Source organism: Colossoma macropomum, unplaced genomic scaffold, assembly GCF_904425465.1.
Source record: "Colossoma macropomum unplaced genomic scaffold, Colossoma_macropomum, whole genome shotgun sequence".
Classification (NCBI taxonomy): domain Eukaryota; kingdom Metazoa; phylum Chordata; class Actinopteri; order Characiformes; family Serrasalmidae; genus Colossoma; species Colossoma macropomum.
The window spans coordinates 56,015,831-56,033,210 of NW_023494792.1; the positions used below are offsets into that span (position 1 = coordinate 56,015,831).

Below are 17,380 nucleotides of genomic sequence, written 5' to 3' on the forward strand. Positions count from 1 at the left end.
GGGTTGGCCTAGACCCCTTAGTTCCAGTGAAGGGAAATCTTAATGCCTCAGCAGACCAAGACATTTTGGACATTTGTATGCTTCCAACTTTGTGGGAACAGCTTGGGGAAGGCCCTTTACTGTTCCAGCATGACTGAGCCCCAGTGCACAAAGCAAGGTCCATAAAGGCCTGGCTGGGTGAGTTTGGTGTGGAAGAACTTGACTGGCCCACACAGAGCCCTGACCTCAACCCCATAAAACACCTTTGAGATTAACTAGAATGAGAATGTGAGCCAGGCCCTCTCATCCAACATCAGTGTCTAACCTCACAAATGCTCTTCTGGATGAACGGGCAAAAATTCCCACAGACTCTCTCCAACATCTTGTAGAAAGCGTCCCAGAAGAGTGGAAGCTGTTATATCTGCAAAGGGGGACCAACTCCATATTAATGCCTATGGGTTTAGAATGGGATGTCAAAAAGCTCTTGTAGATGTCCCAATACTTTTGTCCGTACAGTGTGTGTGTGTGTGTGTGTGTGTGTGTGTGCGTGTCTATATTTTATATATATATATATATATATATATATATATGTACACATACACACACGCACATACACACACGTATACATATACATATATAAGTATATATATATAAATGTGTGTGTGTGTGTGTGTGTGTGCGTGTGTGTGTGTGCGTGTGTGTTTGTGTGTGTGCGTGTGTGTATTAAGAATGTGTGTATTAATGGATTGTGGTTCCAGCTTAATGAAAGCAGCAAGTACAAATTACTGAATTACTAACCATAGTTGTTCACTGTTCCACCTCTTAAAGCATTACACTTTATTAGCCTGATGAAATACTGGTCTCTCGTGACTGTAAATGTCAGGCCAGCTAGGCTCAGTCATTACAGACACATTAGCATCTATGTAATCAACTCTTAAAGTAAAAGACCCTGGATCCTGTTCCACACCTTCTCCTTCATCTTTTGGATTTTGCGGGCAGCGTTGCGGCGCTGGTGACGCTCCTCGTTGCGCAGGCCGAAGACCTCGCCCCCACGACCCTGCCTCTCACCCTGACGCTCCGCCTCCTTCAGCTTCGTCTCTGCGCTCAGAGTCTCGCTGTGGTACATGTGGTAGGTCTTCATCACCTGTACAGGGGTAGCATGCAGGGAAATTAATGCCTGACCTCAACAAGTCAATTAGATTACTGTTCTTTAAGAAACGTTTCACTGCATAATGAAATCTCAGATATCACCATGAATCAATTTTTGATTATTTTGGTACAATTCAGAATACAGACCATAGAAATGTGACTGGAGGAACTGATGATGATGATGATGATGATGATCATCATGATGAATTATCACATCACATTACATGCATCTATTTGTTTGAGGAGAAGAAACAACTGTTTCTTTACAAACGTGAAATGCGCCATCTACAAAGCAGCATGTCAAAATAAAAGCCCTGTGCAGGGTGGCTTTTATAATTCTGTTGTGCTTCACACCAGCATCGCCAGCAAATAAATATTTCATATTTAAATATTTTTATCAATTCAATGCAGGCTAATTCAATACCGGATTTTTGAGATAAAGGTTAGAGATAAAGTGATTGTTAAGATGTCCACAGTGATTAAACTTTATATCCCTAATATAAATTAGAAAAATATGGCTTAATATAAAATACAGGTCCAGTGTGCCTCATTGTAAAATTCCTTAATCATTTATCATGTTTTGGAACAAACTATAACTTTAATAACACGTATAGATTTTAAAATGAGAAATTAAAACAAAAATAGTATTGGTATACTTTAATATGGCAGACAGAAGGAGAATATGTAGGTGAAGAATCCATAACTGGCACTAGATTACTCTTAATAATGTACATGCAGATATACTGGCTTTCCTCTTCTTCTACCAGCACATCAGCGCTGTACTGTCAGTATAATCTGCCTGTTTTAACGTCTGACTTATTGCTCTCATGTCGTTCCTGCAGTTCGAGCTGCAGCTGATAAAAACTACAGACGAGCCACAAAATAATAGCAAAGATCTGTGTTTGATTTCTGGCTGAGCTTCAGTGACCTAAGTAGTTAAACTCAACTTGGTAAACTAATGACAAAGAAGCAGAGATCAAGTAAGGTTTATTATTATTGTTGATTGTAGCAACGCTGATCCAAAAGCGTGAGTGGAGTGAGGTTTATTTGAAATGAGGCACTAAAGCCCTAAAAACTAAAGAGACTCAAGACCAAACAGTTACTCCTGTGGTAAAGACACAAGTATTTTCAGTGAAATCGCAATGAACTGCAGCTCCAAATCACAGTCCACATCTACATCTACTTTTTTTTTTCCTTTTCGCATTTTTTGACATCTCTGCAAACTTTTTTTTTTAACATAACTGCAAATTTTGGTTTCTGTGATTGAAGTGAAATGGGTGACCTGATCTTTTTCAGGCACTAATTTACAGGTTTTCACTGTGAGCAACCAAGAAAAAGAACTATTTAAAATAAAATTGATTTTAGTTTACTCTATAATTATAAACAGGTGGGCCTTGGGGTGAAAAAGGTTAAGAACCCCTGCTCAATACAGTATTAGCACTGCGTCTGCTTTGGCCTGTGATTCTCACCACCTATGTCCTTCACTCACATCTGTGAATGACTTGCGAAGCAATATCTAATAAGGAAGCCAGTTCTTCCCACATCCGTAGTGTTTTCATATGCACACACTGAGACAATCACACAGTTAAGACACAACCCGTCATACACAGACCATCTGTGTGCCTAATGGCTGTCGTGTGAGTGTTTGGGGGGGGGGGCGGTAGCACACATGTACATATCCACACGTATGTGTGAAAGGGAGAGACTTTGAGTAATATTTGCCATATGTAAATGACTCCTGCTTAGCTTGGCCTCAGGCTGCATTGCAATGAAGTTGTGATTCATTTCAAGCACAGGCAGACAAACACATGCACAGTTAAAACTCCCCCCTCAACAACAGTACAGCAAATGCTATACAAAAATGCAGCTCCCAGAGTAAACGTGTGAATGTGTGATTCGTGAGAATGCACGTTGAAGTAAAGACAGCAACACACATGAACCTCAGTGGTTCAAAGCAGTGGGGCTTTGTCTGTAGTTATGGTTCAAAAGCCGCAGAGAGTTTTCTTCTTTAAATGTGTCCTGTGTCAAGAATGTAAAGCACTCTTCCTGCTAGCCGGCAGCCTGGCTGCCGTAGCTAATGCGTACCGCATGGCTTTGTTTAATAGGGTTTATTTATTTAAGACCCGCTGGCTTTTAAGGCGTCAGACGAGCTCAAAATCAGGGCAAATGTTCATGCGACTGCAAGGTTTGGGCAGCGTTTGTCGCAATCTGCAGATCCATACTGGAGCATCGCTCCATCATGGATGAGATAAGAACCTGCAATATGTCCTTCTGAGGCCATCATACCTCAAAATAGACAAGGTAAAACTAAACATATGCCCGAAAATGAAAGCTGGCGAGGACTGGCATGGTGACAGAGCGACAGAAGTATAGCACGACAGCATGAGAAGATGAAAAGCTGATGAGACTGATGGAGCTGAGTTATGGACTGATCGAAGAACCAAGTGGAAGAAAGAAGGCTGGCGATGGAGTGGGTGACTCATGTATTGATGAAATGATAAAACGAGAAAGGTAGAGCGAAGGGGGACGGGAATGAAATCGTAATTTAAGAAGCGAAGCAGAGAATGAAAGGATGATGAGAAGAATCGTTTGGGTAGACAGAGTGAGCGAGCAAAAGCGAGAGCTGTCCTCACCGTGTAGAGCTCGTTAAGAATCTTCATCAGGTCCTCCTGCAGCTGGAAAGTGATCTCTTTACTCTACAGAAGGGGGAGAAAAAAACAAGAGTATATTAGAGGAGGAATACAAAGGGGCAGGCTTGGGTCAAACTCATATCTACAGCAATGAAACACTGGCCTGTGTGACACCTGATCTAAACGGAATGGACGGATCAAAAGCCATTTTGAAAGGAGCCGCTCTCCTTAATGCCGTTCTATTGCTTCCATCTGCCAAGTTCATTCAGGCTTGGAGTCAAGATTACACAGATTACGAGCAGACGAAGCTATTTCTGAGCACCAAGTCACTGAGAGCCACGCAGCTAGTTTAAAAGTGCAATTCAGAAATTCAGGTTATTACTGGTTCATTGATAACCAGAAGGCTGATAACACAGCTTATCAAAAAAGGATGCAGCCTCCAGTGTCACCCCAAAAACTGCAGGGATGAAAGTGTCCCACCTTGAGAACTGTCATGAATCTTCACTTCTCATAATTGGTGCTTGAAAGTTTGTGAATCCTTTAGAATTTTCCATATTTCTGCACAAATTTGACCTAAAAGTTCATCAGATTTTCAGACAAGTCCTAATAGCAGACAAAGAGAACCAAATTCAACAAATTATTAGACTTGATTAGAGTCAGGTGTTCCCAATCAGTGGGATGGCAATCAGGTGTGAGTGACCACCCTGTTTTATTTAAAGAACAGGGATCTATCACAATCTAATCTTCACAACACATGTCTGTGGAAGTGTTTCATGGCACGAACAAAGGAGATTTCTGAGGACGTCAGAGGAAGAGTTGTTGATGCTCATCAGACTAGAAAAGGTTACAGAACCATCTCTAAAGAGTTTGGACTCCACCAATCACAGTCAGACAGACTGTGTATAAATGGAGAAAGTTCAAGACCACTGTTACACTCCCCAGGAGTGGTCAACCAAAAAGATCGCACCAAGTACACGACGTGTTATGGTCTGCCAGGTCACGAGGGAACCCAGGGTAACTTCTAAGCAACTAAAGGCCTCAGAGTGGCTAATGTGAATGTTCATGAGTGCACCATCAGGAGAACACTGAGCAACAATGGTGTGCATTGCAGGTTGCAAGGAGAAAGACGCTGCTCTCCAAATAGAACATTGCTGCCCGTCTGCAGTTTGCTAAAGATCAAATGGACAAGCCAGAAGGCTAGAGGAACAATACTTTTGGCCTCTCACAGATATGTAACATTGGGTCATTTTCCTTAATAATTAAATGACTAAGTCTAATATTTTTGTCTCATTTGTTGCTTGGAAAAAAGTCTGGTTCCATTAACTTACGTTAAAAGTAAAGTATGTTTTTTTCCTTCTCCTGTAAAGTTATCATTTTGGAGATACAAGGTTTTGTTCCGACAGCATTAATATGGCACTTAAGTCAGACAATTTTGTAGTATTTTACTACTATTCCTACTTATTCTTCTTAATATTTTATCAAGTCGTTCCATACTAACACGCTCAAATTTGGATCATGGTGTATGTTTTAAGGTTAAAAGCAAAAGTGAGGCTGCGTAAAAATGCACATTACAAAAGTTTAACCATTATTACCAGTACTGAATGACAATTTCATGATACAGCAACATGAAAAACAGGAGGACTTTTTGGCAGGTACTGGCCAGACCTTGCATGAGGCAACAATCCCACCTATATTCTGTGCAAGCTAAGATAGGATAATCCTTTATTTTTTGCTCAGAGCCTTGCTGTGGTACATGTGGTAGGTCTTCATCACTTGTACAGGGGTACCATGCAGGGATATTAATCTCTGACCTCACAAAGTCAATTACACTACTGTTGTATTGGTGTATGTTTTAAGGTTAAAAGCAAAAGAAAGGCTGCTGTGATCCCAGTTAGGATCCCTGCTCTACTACAGTTATATGCAAAGGTTTTAACACCCCCAGTCAAATTACATGTTCTGTTGATTTTCTGAGTGAAAATAAATTATCACATCCTCCACAGGGAACACACTTAAATATGGCATTTTTTTCAGTTTTTGAGTTTAACATATTGGAAAAAATAAAACAAAACATAAAATGTTTTATGCCCCCAAATATGCTAAATTAAGCAAATAAACAGCAGTTGTGCATTAAAATGTGCAGAAGTCTCCTCTTTGTAGAGGATGTATTAACTTACTTTCACTTAGACAATCCACAGAATGTGTCATTTGAAGCCCTGGGGTGTCCTAACTTTTGCAGACGACTGTACATGACTTCAGTGACCGGAAGGTCCTCAAGAACACAAAGAACTGTGTTCTCAATCAGACGTCTGACTGGCTGCCTGGTTAAATGGAGCCCCGAGGCACATTAACCACTGCTACATGGTGTTGCACAATAAGCACTTCTACACAGCATCTGCAGACGACTGGAACAGCTCAGAGAGCCGCTACACTGGGAATTAGTCGTAACTCAATTGGGATGGAAAGACCGGGGCAAATAAAAACTGCTTTAGAGAAATCTAATATTGCCATATAAATAGAGTGAGTGCAATACTGCACAACTGAGCATCAGTAAGAGTGCTCTATTTGCACTGAAGCTGAGATGGAAAACTACATCCCCGCTATGTAAGTCTTCTGTTCCCATGCTGCTCTCCTGGTACCAAGTCATGGAAATTCTTTTCTAAAAAAACAACTTTAAACTTTCTAAAACTTTATTCTAAACCTTTAGGCTTTACTTCATTTGTTCCTGATGCTACATCCGAGTGCCACTGGTGGGACCGCACCATCTAGGGACCAGCCATGGCAAATCCCTCTGGTGGGAGCTCTCTTGCGAAAGGGTTAACAGCAGCGATGGAGAAGTGAAGCTTCAGTGTATGGGACAGGAATTTCACTGCCCATGAATAAACCAACAGTGCGCAAAGTTCTGCACAGACAGGCAGAACCCATAAATAATTAAGAATGAATCTACATGAAAACAAAACTACTGTACCCCTCATATACACACGAGCTGAACTGAAGCAGAGCGTTCCACACACTCACTCTTTGGTTTAATTAGTGTTAGAGTTTGGTCAGACTGAAGGCCAATTAAAACAGCAAGTCTTCTTCATGTGAACCCCTTTACTGAATCCATCACTTGCTGGTGGTCGGACAGTTACGTTTGGTACTAAATGCACTGTCATGACTTTACGAAAGTTACACCATTATTACAAGTACAGAATGACAATTTCATGATATAGCAAGATGAAAAACGCTGGAGGAATTTCTGGCAGGTACTGGACAGACCTTGCATGAGGCAACAATCCCACCCATATTCTGCATTAGATAATCCTTTATTTTTCCTACAATGGGGAAAATTCTGAGCGCTACAGCAGAAAAGAGACAGCAAATCACTCAAGAAAAGAAGTAACTAGAAGAGAATTTAAAAACAAGGTAATTGACCTTGTTAATTACTTAACACGAAACTAAATACAAAAAACATAAAACTACATCCTTCACAAAATTGACAATATAAACATACATAGAAAAGCAAAGAATCTTTACACTATCACTATCAATTTTGTGCATGGAATGTTGCATATGAAGTATTGATTATGTTGCACATGGGAATGCTGATGAAGTAACTATATATTTTTTTAAATATATATAGAAAAGCCAATAAATCTTTACACTATAACGATATTTTACACATACTGCACATGGAAAATTGCACATGAAGTATGTGTCTGATTTATGTAGTTAGCAGAAAAATCAAAGCCAAGGTAGGGTTGGCCAATTTATATCTAACTGGCATTTGACAGTGTCTACAGGGAAGCATCGCAATGGACAATTACAATAGTGGTGGTGGTGGTGGGGGGTAATGTTAGTCTTAGCCCTGTTTCACAACGACTGAGAACTGGCGTTCTCCGACTGCAGGTCACCTAGCAACGATGCGTTATTTGCATTCATAAGCGCTGCTGTTGGTTTACTTGCTCTTACTTACTTTCTCTTTCAAATTTTCCCGTTTCACCTTAAATGGTGCCGCATTTACATTCGGCACCTCAGTCAGAATTTAAGGTGGAACAGGAAAATTCTAACAAGAAGCTGGAGCGGCTTAAAGAAGCGACTTCAGCCTCGTAAAACAGACGTACTTTGAGAGACATTTTACAAGAAACTGATCTACTTTAGAGAAAAAGTTTTCTGGTGGAGATGGAAGGAAAGCGGCTATAGCTAAAGCTTAAAGCAGAGCAAAGTAAATCCGCGTTTTCGTTTACATTTTAACCTAACTGATAGCAGGACATTATCATATACTGAGACATACTGGACATTAAATGTTGTGGCTCCCAAGGTGGCTTGATTTTTGTTGAAAGGACAAAATGGCTCTTCTTAACATGTGTGTTGTGACTCCTGACCTAACCTGGCTTTAATGCAGAGGGAGCCGGTCGGATTTCTTGATCATCCATGTGTGTTTTTGTCATGTGCCGCCACAGACTGTCCAGGTGCTGCACTTCCAGTTCTGCCTTTTGCGTTCCGTCAACATTACGTTATAAATTAAATATTTAGAAAATCGATTTTTGACATTTGTGAATCGATTCAGAATCGTTCACGTCTGCATGGCGATGCATCTAAGAATCGATTTTTTCCCACACCCCTAGTAAACACATAATAAAAGCAAAAATGAATACATAGCTGCAAAGGGTATTATAGAATATAAGCATCTACATTATATAAACTAAATGTAGAGAGCAACTACAACCATGTAGGTTAGGTCAAATATGACTAACAGGTGCAAATGTGCGAACACAGTATGCGTGTTATAAAGATGCTAATTTTTCTATTAGGTTTGCCATTATGTTAGCGCCAAGCTAGCAATGTTTGATGTTTAAAGGCAGATCCAGCTTAAATGTGGACATTTCAGGAGCAAATGTATTTACAGCTTATGTAACTCACAGGTGATAGTCAGAATAACTGGGAGCTGTATATACAACTGTGCAGCTATTACGTTCTCAAATGGTTGACATTTTACAGAAACCTACCCAGATCACATTCTTTTCAGAGCTTTCACCAGACAAACACTCACTCGAACAACCATTCATCATGAAATTGGCCCCGTCTGCTAACGCAGGTCAATGACTGAATGCTTCTCTTCTACCTGAATGTGTGCATCTTCGTAATGTCATCTTTTTTGCAAACTTTTAAAAGGTCTATCGTCACTTAATGTGCGCTCTCACCTTCTTGAGCAGGCGTGTGTTGTCCTCGCTGACGTGTGAGATGCGTGTGATGACGTTGTTGAGGTAGAGGTCACTGAGCGTGGCATGATCTTTGCTCTCTCTCCTCACCTGGTTCAGCAGCAGGTACCAGCAGTTCACAGGAGACAGCAGGTTCTGGTCTTTCCTGCACCAAACACCACAAACCATACAGAAGAAACAAGTGTTTATGGGCCAAAAGCTGTCTGGCAAATATCACCCTTTTCATACAAGATATATTTTTATTTTATTTGACAGAAGCCAATTACATAACCTCAGGCTTAACATTTAAAGACATATGGGAAGAAAAAATACAAATTCCACCGTCTGTTTACTGTTTCCCAAACCAGATTTCCATGTTTCTCAAGGCTTTTAAGTAGTTAATATGGCAGGTCTTGGTAATAACATTTTTTTGGTAACCCCACCAACAGTGCTATAACACTTGCTGGGTGGCCTCTGCGTCTGCCATTTTCTGATGCTGCTTTGTGGTTTTGCCTTCCAAAACCCACTAATGAACAATTTTCTTGCATGTCCTCAGGAAATTTCCAGCTTTTAACAGGCCTCTCTACAGCGAGCGACTGCATGACGTTGGTTTAAGAGAAAAAAGGCTGATTCTGGGTAAAAGAAGCTTATCTGCCTTCCTGAAAACTTCACTAAACATCACACGGTCATTGCAGGAAGCTGAGGAAACGTATCCCAGCCCAGAGGAACCAAATGCACGACCCCTCTGCGCACACAGAAAGAATCCTCCGGAAACATTCCTGGTGTGACAAATATCCAGAATGACAAAACTTATTTTCACTACTGGATGTACATGTTCTGGAATTTAAGGATACAAACACTTACGAAGTGAAAAAAGCAACATGAACATAAACAACTGCCCAACTGCCCCCTATCCTGCCTCCTGACGGCTCTTGTGTGCTAGCTAAAGCAGCTAACGTTATTATTAAAGGGCTCATATCATTAAAAAACAAAATTTCCTTGCTTTGTTGAAATAAACGAGGTTAATGAAGTAGACAGTGTCACGAAAACCAACATATCTGCAAATATCTGCCTATTCACCCTACAGCAGTTCAGCCCTGTCCACTCACACTGACCTTATTTGCGCCTGGTCAGATTTTTGCAACACAATTCAGAACAACCAATCAGAACTAAGATCTTTTAAAGTAGTATGCAAACATTTGGGCACCCCTGGTGTTATAAAATGTGCACTAAAATATGCAGAAAAAATGCCATTTAAGTCTGTTCTCTGTGAAGAATGTGTTATAACTTACTTTCACTCAGAAAATCAACAAAGCATCTACTTTGACCAAGACCCAGTAAGAAAAACAGCCTGTTTAAATCTACAGAACAAAGAGAAGTTTGAAAATGGTCCCGTAAAAATGAATTTGGTTCATATTTGGTTCAATTATTTGGTACATAAAGCCACACAAGTGTCATAAACGGACCTCAAGGAGAAAAAAAAAAACTACAAGAAAAATGCTGGATATGGGCCACAGAGCATTCATTTACTGAGGCATGAATCAAAGGCTATGAATGCATGACTTTCTCTCACTCCAAACCGGCCAAGTTTGCTTTTGAGGATATTGATCAAATATGACCACCTGCAGAGCTGGATGCCTGGGCGCCATTTTGTTTCACCGATAGGAGTCTTGCACATTAGAAAGAACTGGCAAAAAGACAATAGGAAGCCATTTTGGAGCAGAAATGCTCTACAGTCACTGACTAATAGCACAGCTCTCAGCAGGCAAGCAGTGGGACAACCCTGCGAGGACCTGCGCACCAGCAGCGCCCAACACACCAGCGCCAGCTGTGAAGGAGAGGAAGACCGAGAGAGAGAGAGAGAGAGAAAGAAAGAGAGACAGAGAGAAGATGAATTGTCCTTTACTCTCTCCTCTCTCTCTGTTCTCTCCTCTTTTGCTGGAGAATGCTATCTGCATTAATGAGACTGTGATTGCAAACACACCCTGACAGATGATGAGTAGAATACATAAAGGAAGCAGGAGCAGTTATCTCCTAGTGTCTCTCTGCCAATTCTGATCTTTCAGGCAATAAGCGCAGTGGAGCATCATGGGTAAAATATTCTCAGCGCCGCCTTTGCATTCACAGCAAACCATGACCAGACAAAAGAGAGAGAGAGAGAGAGAGAGAGAGAGAGAGAGAGAGAGAGAGAGAGAGAGATGACTGGTTTCTTGCTACAACAATGGCCGGATGGGTGAAGAGAAACAAAGGTTACTAGATCTGCATCAGTCTCCTCTCAGTACAGCGTTCGCTCATCGTTTCTGCTCATAACCCCAGACTCTCGGCCCCAGCCCCGCTCACTTGTACTGCTGGTGGTCCTTGGTGCTGCGTGTTTTGGCCATGAAGCGCTCAGCCAGTTTCTCCAGGTTGCGCGAGTACTCGCTCTCGATCTCTGCTTTCTTGCGGAAGAAATCCTGCAGGTCCTGCAGCAGCTGCACCCGCATCTCCGTCTGCTGTTCCAGACATTTCTGCTGCTCCACCAGCTGAGATCGGATCTCTGCACAGAGACACACAATCACACGCATATCAGGAGTTAGAAAAACGTGAGTGACTGTTACGGGTGGGCAATATGGACAAAGCATATCATCACTATACTTTATAATACACAACATACAATCGCCGAGCACTTTATTAGAAACACCTGCACACCTACTCATTCATGCAATTATCTAATCAGCTGATCGTATGGCAGCAGTGCAGTAAATAAAATCATGCAGATACAGGACAGCAGCTTCAGGTAATGTTCACATCAACCATCAGAAAGGGGAACAAAAAGTGCTCTCAGTGATTTTGACCTCGGCAGGGCTCTTGGTGCCAGACAGGCTGGGTTGAGCATTTCTAACTGCTGACCTCCTGGAATTCGGTGGACGGAAACGCCTTGTTGATGAGAGAAGTCAACAGAGAATGGCCAGACTAGTTCAAGCTGACAGAGGGTAACTCAGATAACCACTCTGTACAAATGTGGTGAGCAGAAAAGCATCTCAGAATGCACAGCACATCAGACCTCGAGGTGGATGGGCTACAACAGCAGAAGACCACGTTTGATTTCGCTTCTGTTAGCGAAAAACAGAAAGGCTGCAGTGGACACACGCTCCCCAAAACTAGACAGTCGATGACTGGAAAAATGTAGCCTGGTCTGATGAATCTAGATTTCTGCTGAGGCACACAGACACTAGGGTCAGAATTTGGCAAATGAATCCCTGGGCACAACCTGTCTTGTGTTGGCAGTCCAGGCTGGTGGAAGCGGTGTAATGGTGCTGGGAATGTTTTCTTGGCACACTTTGTGTCTGATAATACTAAATCAATCATCGCTTGAATGCCACAGCCTAAGTACTGTTGCTGACTGTGTGCATCCCTTCATGGTCCCAAATTATCCATATGCTAATGGCTACTTCCAGCATGATAACGCACCATGTCACAAAGCAAAAGTCATCTCAAACTGGGCTCATGAATATGACAATGAGTTCTCTGTTTTTCACTGGCCTCCCAGTCATCGATTCTAAATCCAATAGAACCCCTCTGGGATATGGGAGAATGGGAGATTTGCGGCATGAAAGTGCACCAAAAAATCCGCAGGAATTGCACGATGCAGTCATGTAAACATGGACCAGAATCTAAAAGGAATGTTTCCAACAACTCGTGGAATCCCTGCCACGAAGACCTGAGACTGTTTTGAGAGCAAAGGGAGGTCCCATCCAGTATTAGTATACAGTTCCTAATAAAGTGGTTGGTGAGTGTACGTCACAATATTTCTGTTTTTGTGAGCGAGCTGGAACAAACAAAATGCACCAGCACAGTGGTGCCACATGAAAAATGAAAAATGACATATTGGGCTGACATCCAATCAGCTACTTGTTACTACAGAGTTCACGCAAGTAATACGCTGATTGTTAGGGGTGTGACATCATGATATTGCAATGCCAACCTGTGACAATGTGCACCATGGCTCCAACCTTGGCATATACGTTTGCTTTAACTTTGGCTATTAATGAGTGATAAATATAACTTTGGAATTTCAGAATATAGGACTGTCAGTAGCCCACCAGAGTGTATTCCAGTCATTTTGCCAACTATTAAGTTTCATATAATCATATAATCATGCAAACATAAATTTGTCAGCCCCTTAGATTAAACAAAACAGGGTTCTTAGAAGGGTTTGTTCAATACAGTTTCAAGATATTTACTTCATACACATTCTGATGCCTGCCCTACCCATTAATACCGCATTCTACAGTGCACACACCATCATGTATGAACTCATAAGTGTATCAAGTATTCTACAATGTCTTCCAAGTGGTTTAGCCAATCAGATTTCAGAACCAGAATTAGTAGAGGGCAGTACAGCCAAAATTTTATATTACAATATAATTAAGATTAATGCCGCTTTTGGTATATACTGTATAGCCATAAGTAATAATTGAGTTCAGGTGTTTCAGCCACACTGATTGCTAAAAAGGTGTACAAAATCAAGCACACAGCCATGCAATCTCCATAAACAAACACAAACTCACAGAGGGGGCTGGAGAGTGCTGAAGCGTGCAGTGTGTAAAAATGACCCATCCTCTGTTGCATCACTCACTTCAGAGTCCCAAACTGCCTCTGGAAGCAACATCAGTACAAGAACTAAGCCTTAACTGCACACACTATTTGCTATGCCAAGCATCAGAAGCACACTGCCGCCAGACCAGTATACAGCCCTGCTAAAAGGAACTAACAATATTTTGCCGTGTCCTTGATTTTAGGCTTGCCTGTTAATGGTTAATTGCTGACCAATGATGGCCTGTTTTTAGTCAAAAGAATTTGCCCAGATTTGACATACCATCACACTGCCCAACCATAGTGAACATAGGCCCAATCCCATTTCTTCTTTTTACCACTACCTCTTCAGTAACAGCTACTAGCGCTGCTCTGAAGGCGACCCAGCCCGTCTTCAGTGATAGCAGAGAAGGGAAAAGTTCAGCAACCTCACTGCTGGGCTTTAGATGCCTTCAAAGAGGGGGTTTAAGACAATTATTTATTATCGCCCACCGCTGATTCTTTGGTGGTACGAAGCTGAAGTCAGCTATTCGCCAGCTTCTTGTTCAAATTTTTCCGTTTCGGGAAGTTAGCTAGATAGCTACAGAGACATTAGCATGCTGTTAGTGTTTTTTTTTGCTTGTTATGAAGAAAACGACCAAAATACAATTAAACAACATTAAACTAATATAATACAATAGTTATTGTAATTTTTTAATGGAGAAAATTCTCACATTTGTGGGTTTCTTTGGTCGCTCGCGCAGACATCTTGCCGGTTTTTCTTTTTTTCTTTTTTAACACTCTGTTTGGAGTCTCTGAAAAGCCTCCGTTTCGAGGGCCATGTAGCCCTAACACTTCACCCTACCCCTCTATCTCAACAAAAACTGGGACACCCTAACCCTAGACGTGAACGCGCAAAACAGAGGGCTAAGGGCTAAGTGGTAGGGGCGAGGGGTGAAATGGGATTGGGCCATAAATTCATTATGCAGTCACGCACACTTTAAATAGAACGTGACTGCTACAGTGATCTCAGACATCTGTGCTTCATGCTTAGGTGACACATGCAACTGAACAGTGCAGGGCATGCAGTAGCAAAGAGAACGGGTGAATTAATCCACGCTCAGCTATGATGTCTAAAGCAAAGGGCAGATTTTCTGCCTCTCCCAACCCTGCCGACATTCATCCTCCACAACACACCGCCATCACAACTCGCTGCGGTTGCCAAGACAACAGGTAGTGGAGTATCCCATGGGGATTAGAGTGTGTGTCTGTCTGTCTGTGTGTGAGCATGTGTGCATTCAGGATTCTTCCTCTCTCCTCTTTTGCTGCACCCCTCCTTTTCCATGATCCTGCTTTCCTCTCATTTTCTTCTCCACATCTCTCCCTCCCTCCTTCCTTCCTTCCCTCGCTCGCTCGCTCTCCAACAGACCAACTGCTTAATGTCACACTGGCTCCCCCTCTCCACCAGAGCTGAATCTCAGATGAGATGGCTGGCAGCCTGCGCGCTCTGTGTGGGTGGGTGTGTGTGCGTGGGATGGCGGGTGGGAGTGTGAGCATTGGAGAGTGATCATGTTAATCGGAATGTGTGCGTGAGTGTGTGAGTGTCTGCTTTTCTCATCGGAGAATTGGATTATGACCAAGGTGACTCTTCTGGCTATGTAAGAGAGACAAACGAAACGAAGAGAGTGAGAGAAAAGAAAAGTGAAAAATGAAAAAATAATGTGTGAGAATGTCACTTCTTCCTCTGTTCAGGAGGGAAAATATTAAAACGTATCAGTAACAACTGGACTGCATGACTGGAAGCAAAAATAAGTTAACATATTAATATTTCTTGGCTGAATATTTTGTGATTTTGACGTTTACATACAAAGATTTTTTGCCAATCTGATTAAATACATTCCGATTATAGATGAAGACTGAGGTGTTTATATTCTCACTCTACTCAACAATCTGATGGAAAATTTCCATTTACATGCTCACAACAAGTAATCCGATCCAAATTTACACGCATACGTAGAGAACCGCTTAGCGTAGACGTTACCATGACAACGAGAATCACGTAAGTCCAGTCAGAGTGAGATGAGCAGCAGTGAGCAGTGCTTGTGTTTTTAATTACTTTAAAATGATGTCAGACAGGAAAACGTCCTTCACATGATCTTATTAAAGAAGGCCGAGAGGAAGACGTCGTGTTCTGAGACACATAAGCTGGACGCCCGTCCCACCGCCGTCTTTTAAAGATCAGAGCATAAACTTCGTCTCCTCTGCAGGCCAGTTTCTGCTCCGCCATGTTGAACATTATAAACTTTCACTATGACGTGACGCACATGATCAGAACAGACTTAAACTGTCTGATTGTGACTGTCAGATAGAAATTGAATTCCGAATGGCCCTTAATCGGACTAGACTACTCCGACTGAGGATGTATTCTATTCCTATTGACCTATTACTCAGATTATTAATTGATTTTAGGCTGCATGTAAACAAGGCTAGTGTTTTATTAGCAAGTGGACATATAGGTCACAAGAACTATACTACACAATAGTAATATAGAGTTATTAGACATTATTGGATACCAATAGTGTTAATGATAATAGTGTTATACTCACAAATAAGAGGAGACAACAAAGGATATTAAGTAAAAGACCATAGCATGAACGAGTTTCCACTCACTTTTACAGCTTGAATGGTTAACCAGTGTAGAGAAGTCATTAAACTCTCATTGTTTTTTAACAGTTCTTTCTCATTGTTTGCCCACAATGCAATTGTTCTTGTTTCGGCCTTTTGTATCCCAGCCATTGTACATTCCAGCAGGGCAACGTCCCAAAAATAAGCAAGCCAAATAAGATGAGCAGGAGTGGATGGTTCAAATCATAGCTTCCTTTTTGACTGCTGTGAGGAAACTTTTTCTGATGGAGAGAAAATGATTCTTAGAGTCATCAAGTGGAAGGAAAGTCCACATATCCTCCTATAAATATTTTTACCAAAATAGTACAGTATCTTGACCATCAGCTGAATTTAACATAGTGGGGAAAAAACGTGTAGTTACTGAATATTAAACCCTAGTATGTAACAATCCTGGGGTTTTAAGGGGTTAAATATGCCATTTTTCAGCAAATAAAATGCAAGGCCAAATTTTATGTGCTAAAAAACAGCATATTTAACCTCTTAACATTCCAGGCTTATTACATACTAAGGTTTACTATTCAGTAACTACAGGGACTTCTATGCAAACTGGCTGAGCTATTCTACGCTCATAGAAGTGTGTAATGAAACTTTGGGCCTGTTGGTGGCCACTGAAGGGGTTAAGTGTTCTCTGTAGATAAGGTGTTGCCTTATTTTCACTCACGCTAACAACCAAACATGTAATTTCCTCCCACGGGTGTGCAAACTTTTGCATAAGACTGTACTGTACTACTGATCTGGAGTCTACTCTGTGACTCACTTCCACTATGAGCCTTAAATAAAGATGGGCAGATGACAGTGCTTTAAAAACACACAAGAAAAAGGGAAACAAACCATATGATGACTACATGGTGCTGGTAACGTCTGGAAGAAAGAGAGCCTTGTGTTATTGCCAAGCTAGCAAGTTTCACTGTTGAGGTCGCATGCACTGCTGCACAGCCATCAAACTGCTGGATGGTGTATTGATGGCCACTCGCTACTTTTCACATGCTGATTTTGCCCTTCATGATACAAGTGAAACGTAGGGTGGCCACACCCTTAAAAATAAACATTCCTGAATGTTCTATTGGTTCTATAAAGAACCTTTAATTGGAACAGAACATTTACATTATGTAGAGGTTCTTTATACCTTAAAAAAGTAGCTATGCACGATGATACTCTGAATCATATCGGTACTGGCAGATGACTGCTTTAAAAATATATATC

At 41.5% G+C, this 17,380-nt stretch overlaps 1 protein-coding gene across 1 annotated transcript in view; it reads right to left on the reverse strand.

The window, feature by feature from the left end:
- The window catches only part of srgap1b (SLIT-ROBO Rho GTPase activating protein 1b), a 74,513-nt gene that overhangs the window by 33,695 nt on the left and 23,438 nt on the right, over positions 1-17,380 (reverse strand). The window contains exons 2-5 of the mRNA XM_036577628.1: positions 11,279-11,474; positions 8,942-9,104; positions 3,762-3,824; positions 947-1,123 (exon numbers count right to left, since the gene is read on the reverse strand). Coding sequence (XP_036433521.1) covers positions 947-1,123; positions 3,762-3,824; positions 8,942-9,104; positions 11,279-11,474 — 599 coding nt within the window. The remainder of the gene's footprint in view (positions 1-946; positions 1,124-3,761; positions 3,825-8,941; positions 9,105-11,278; positions 11,475-17,380) is intronic.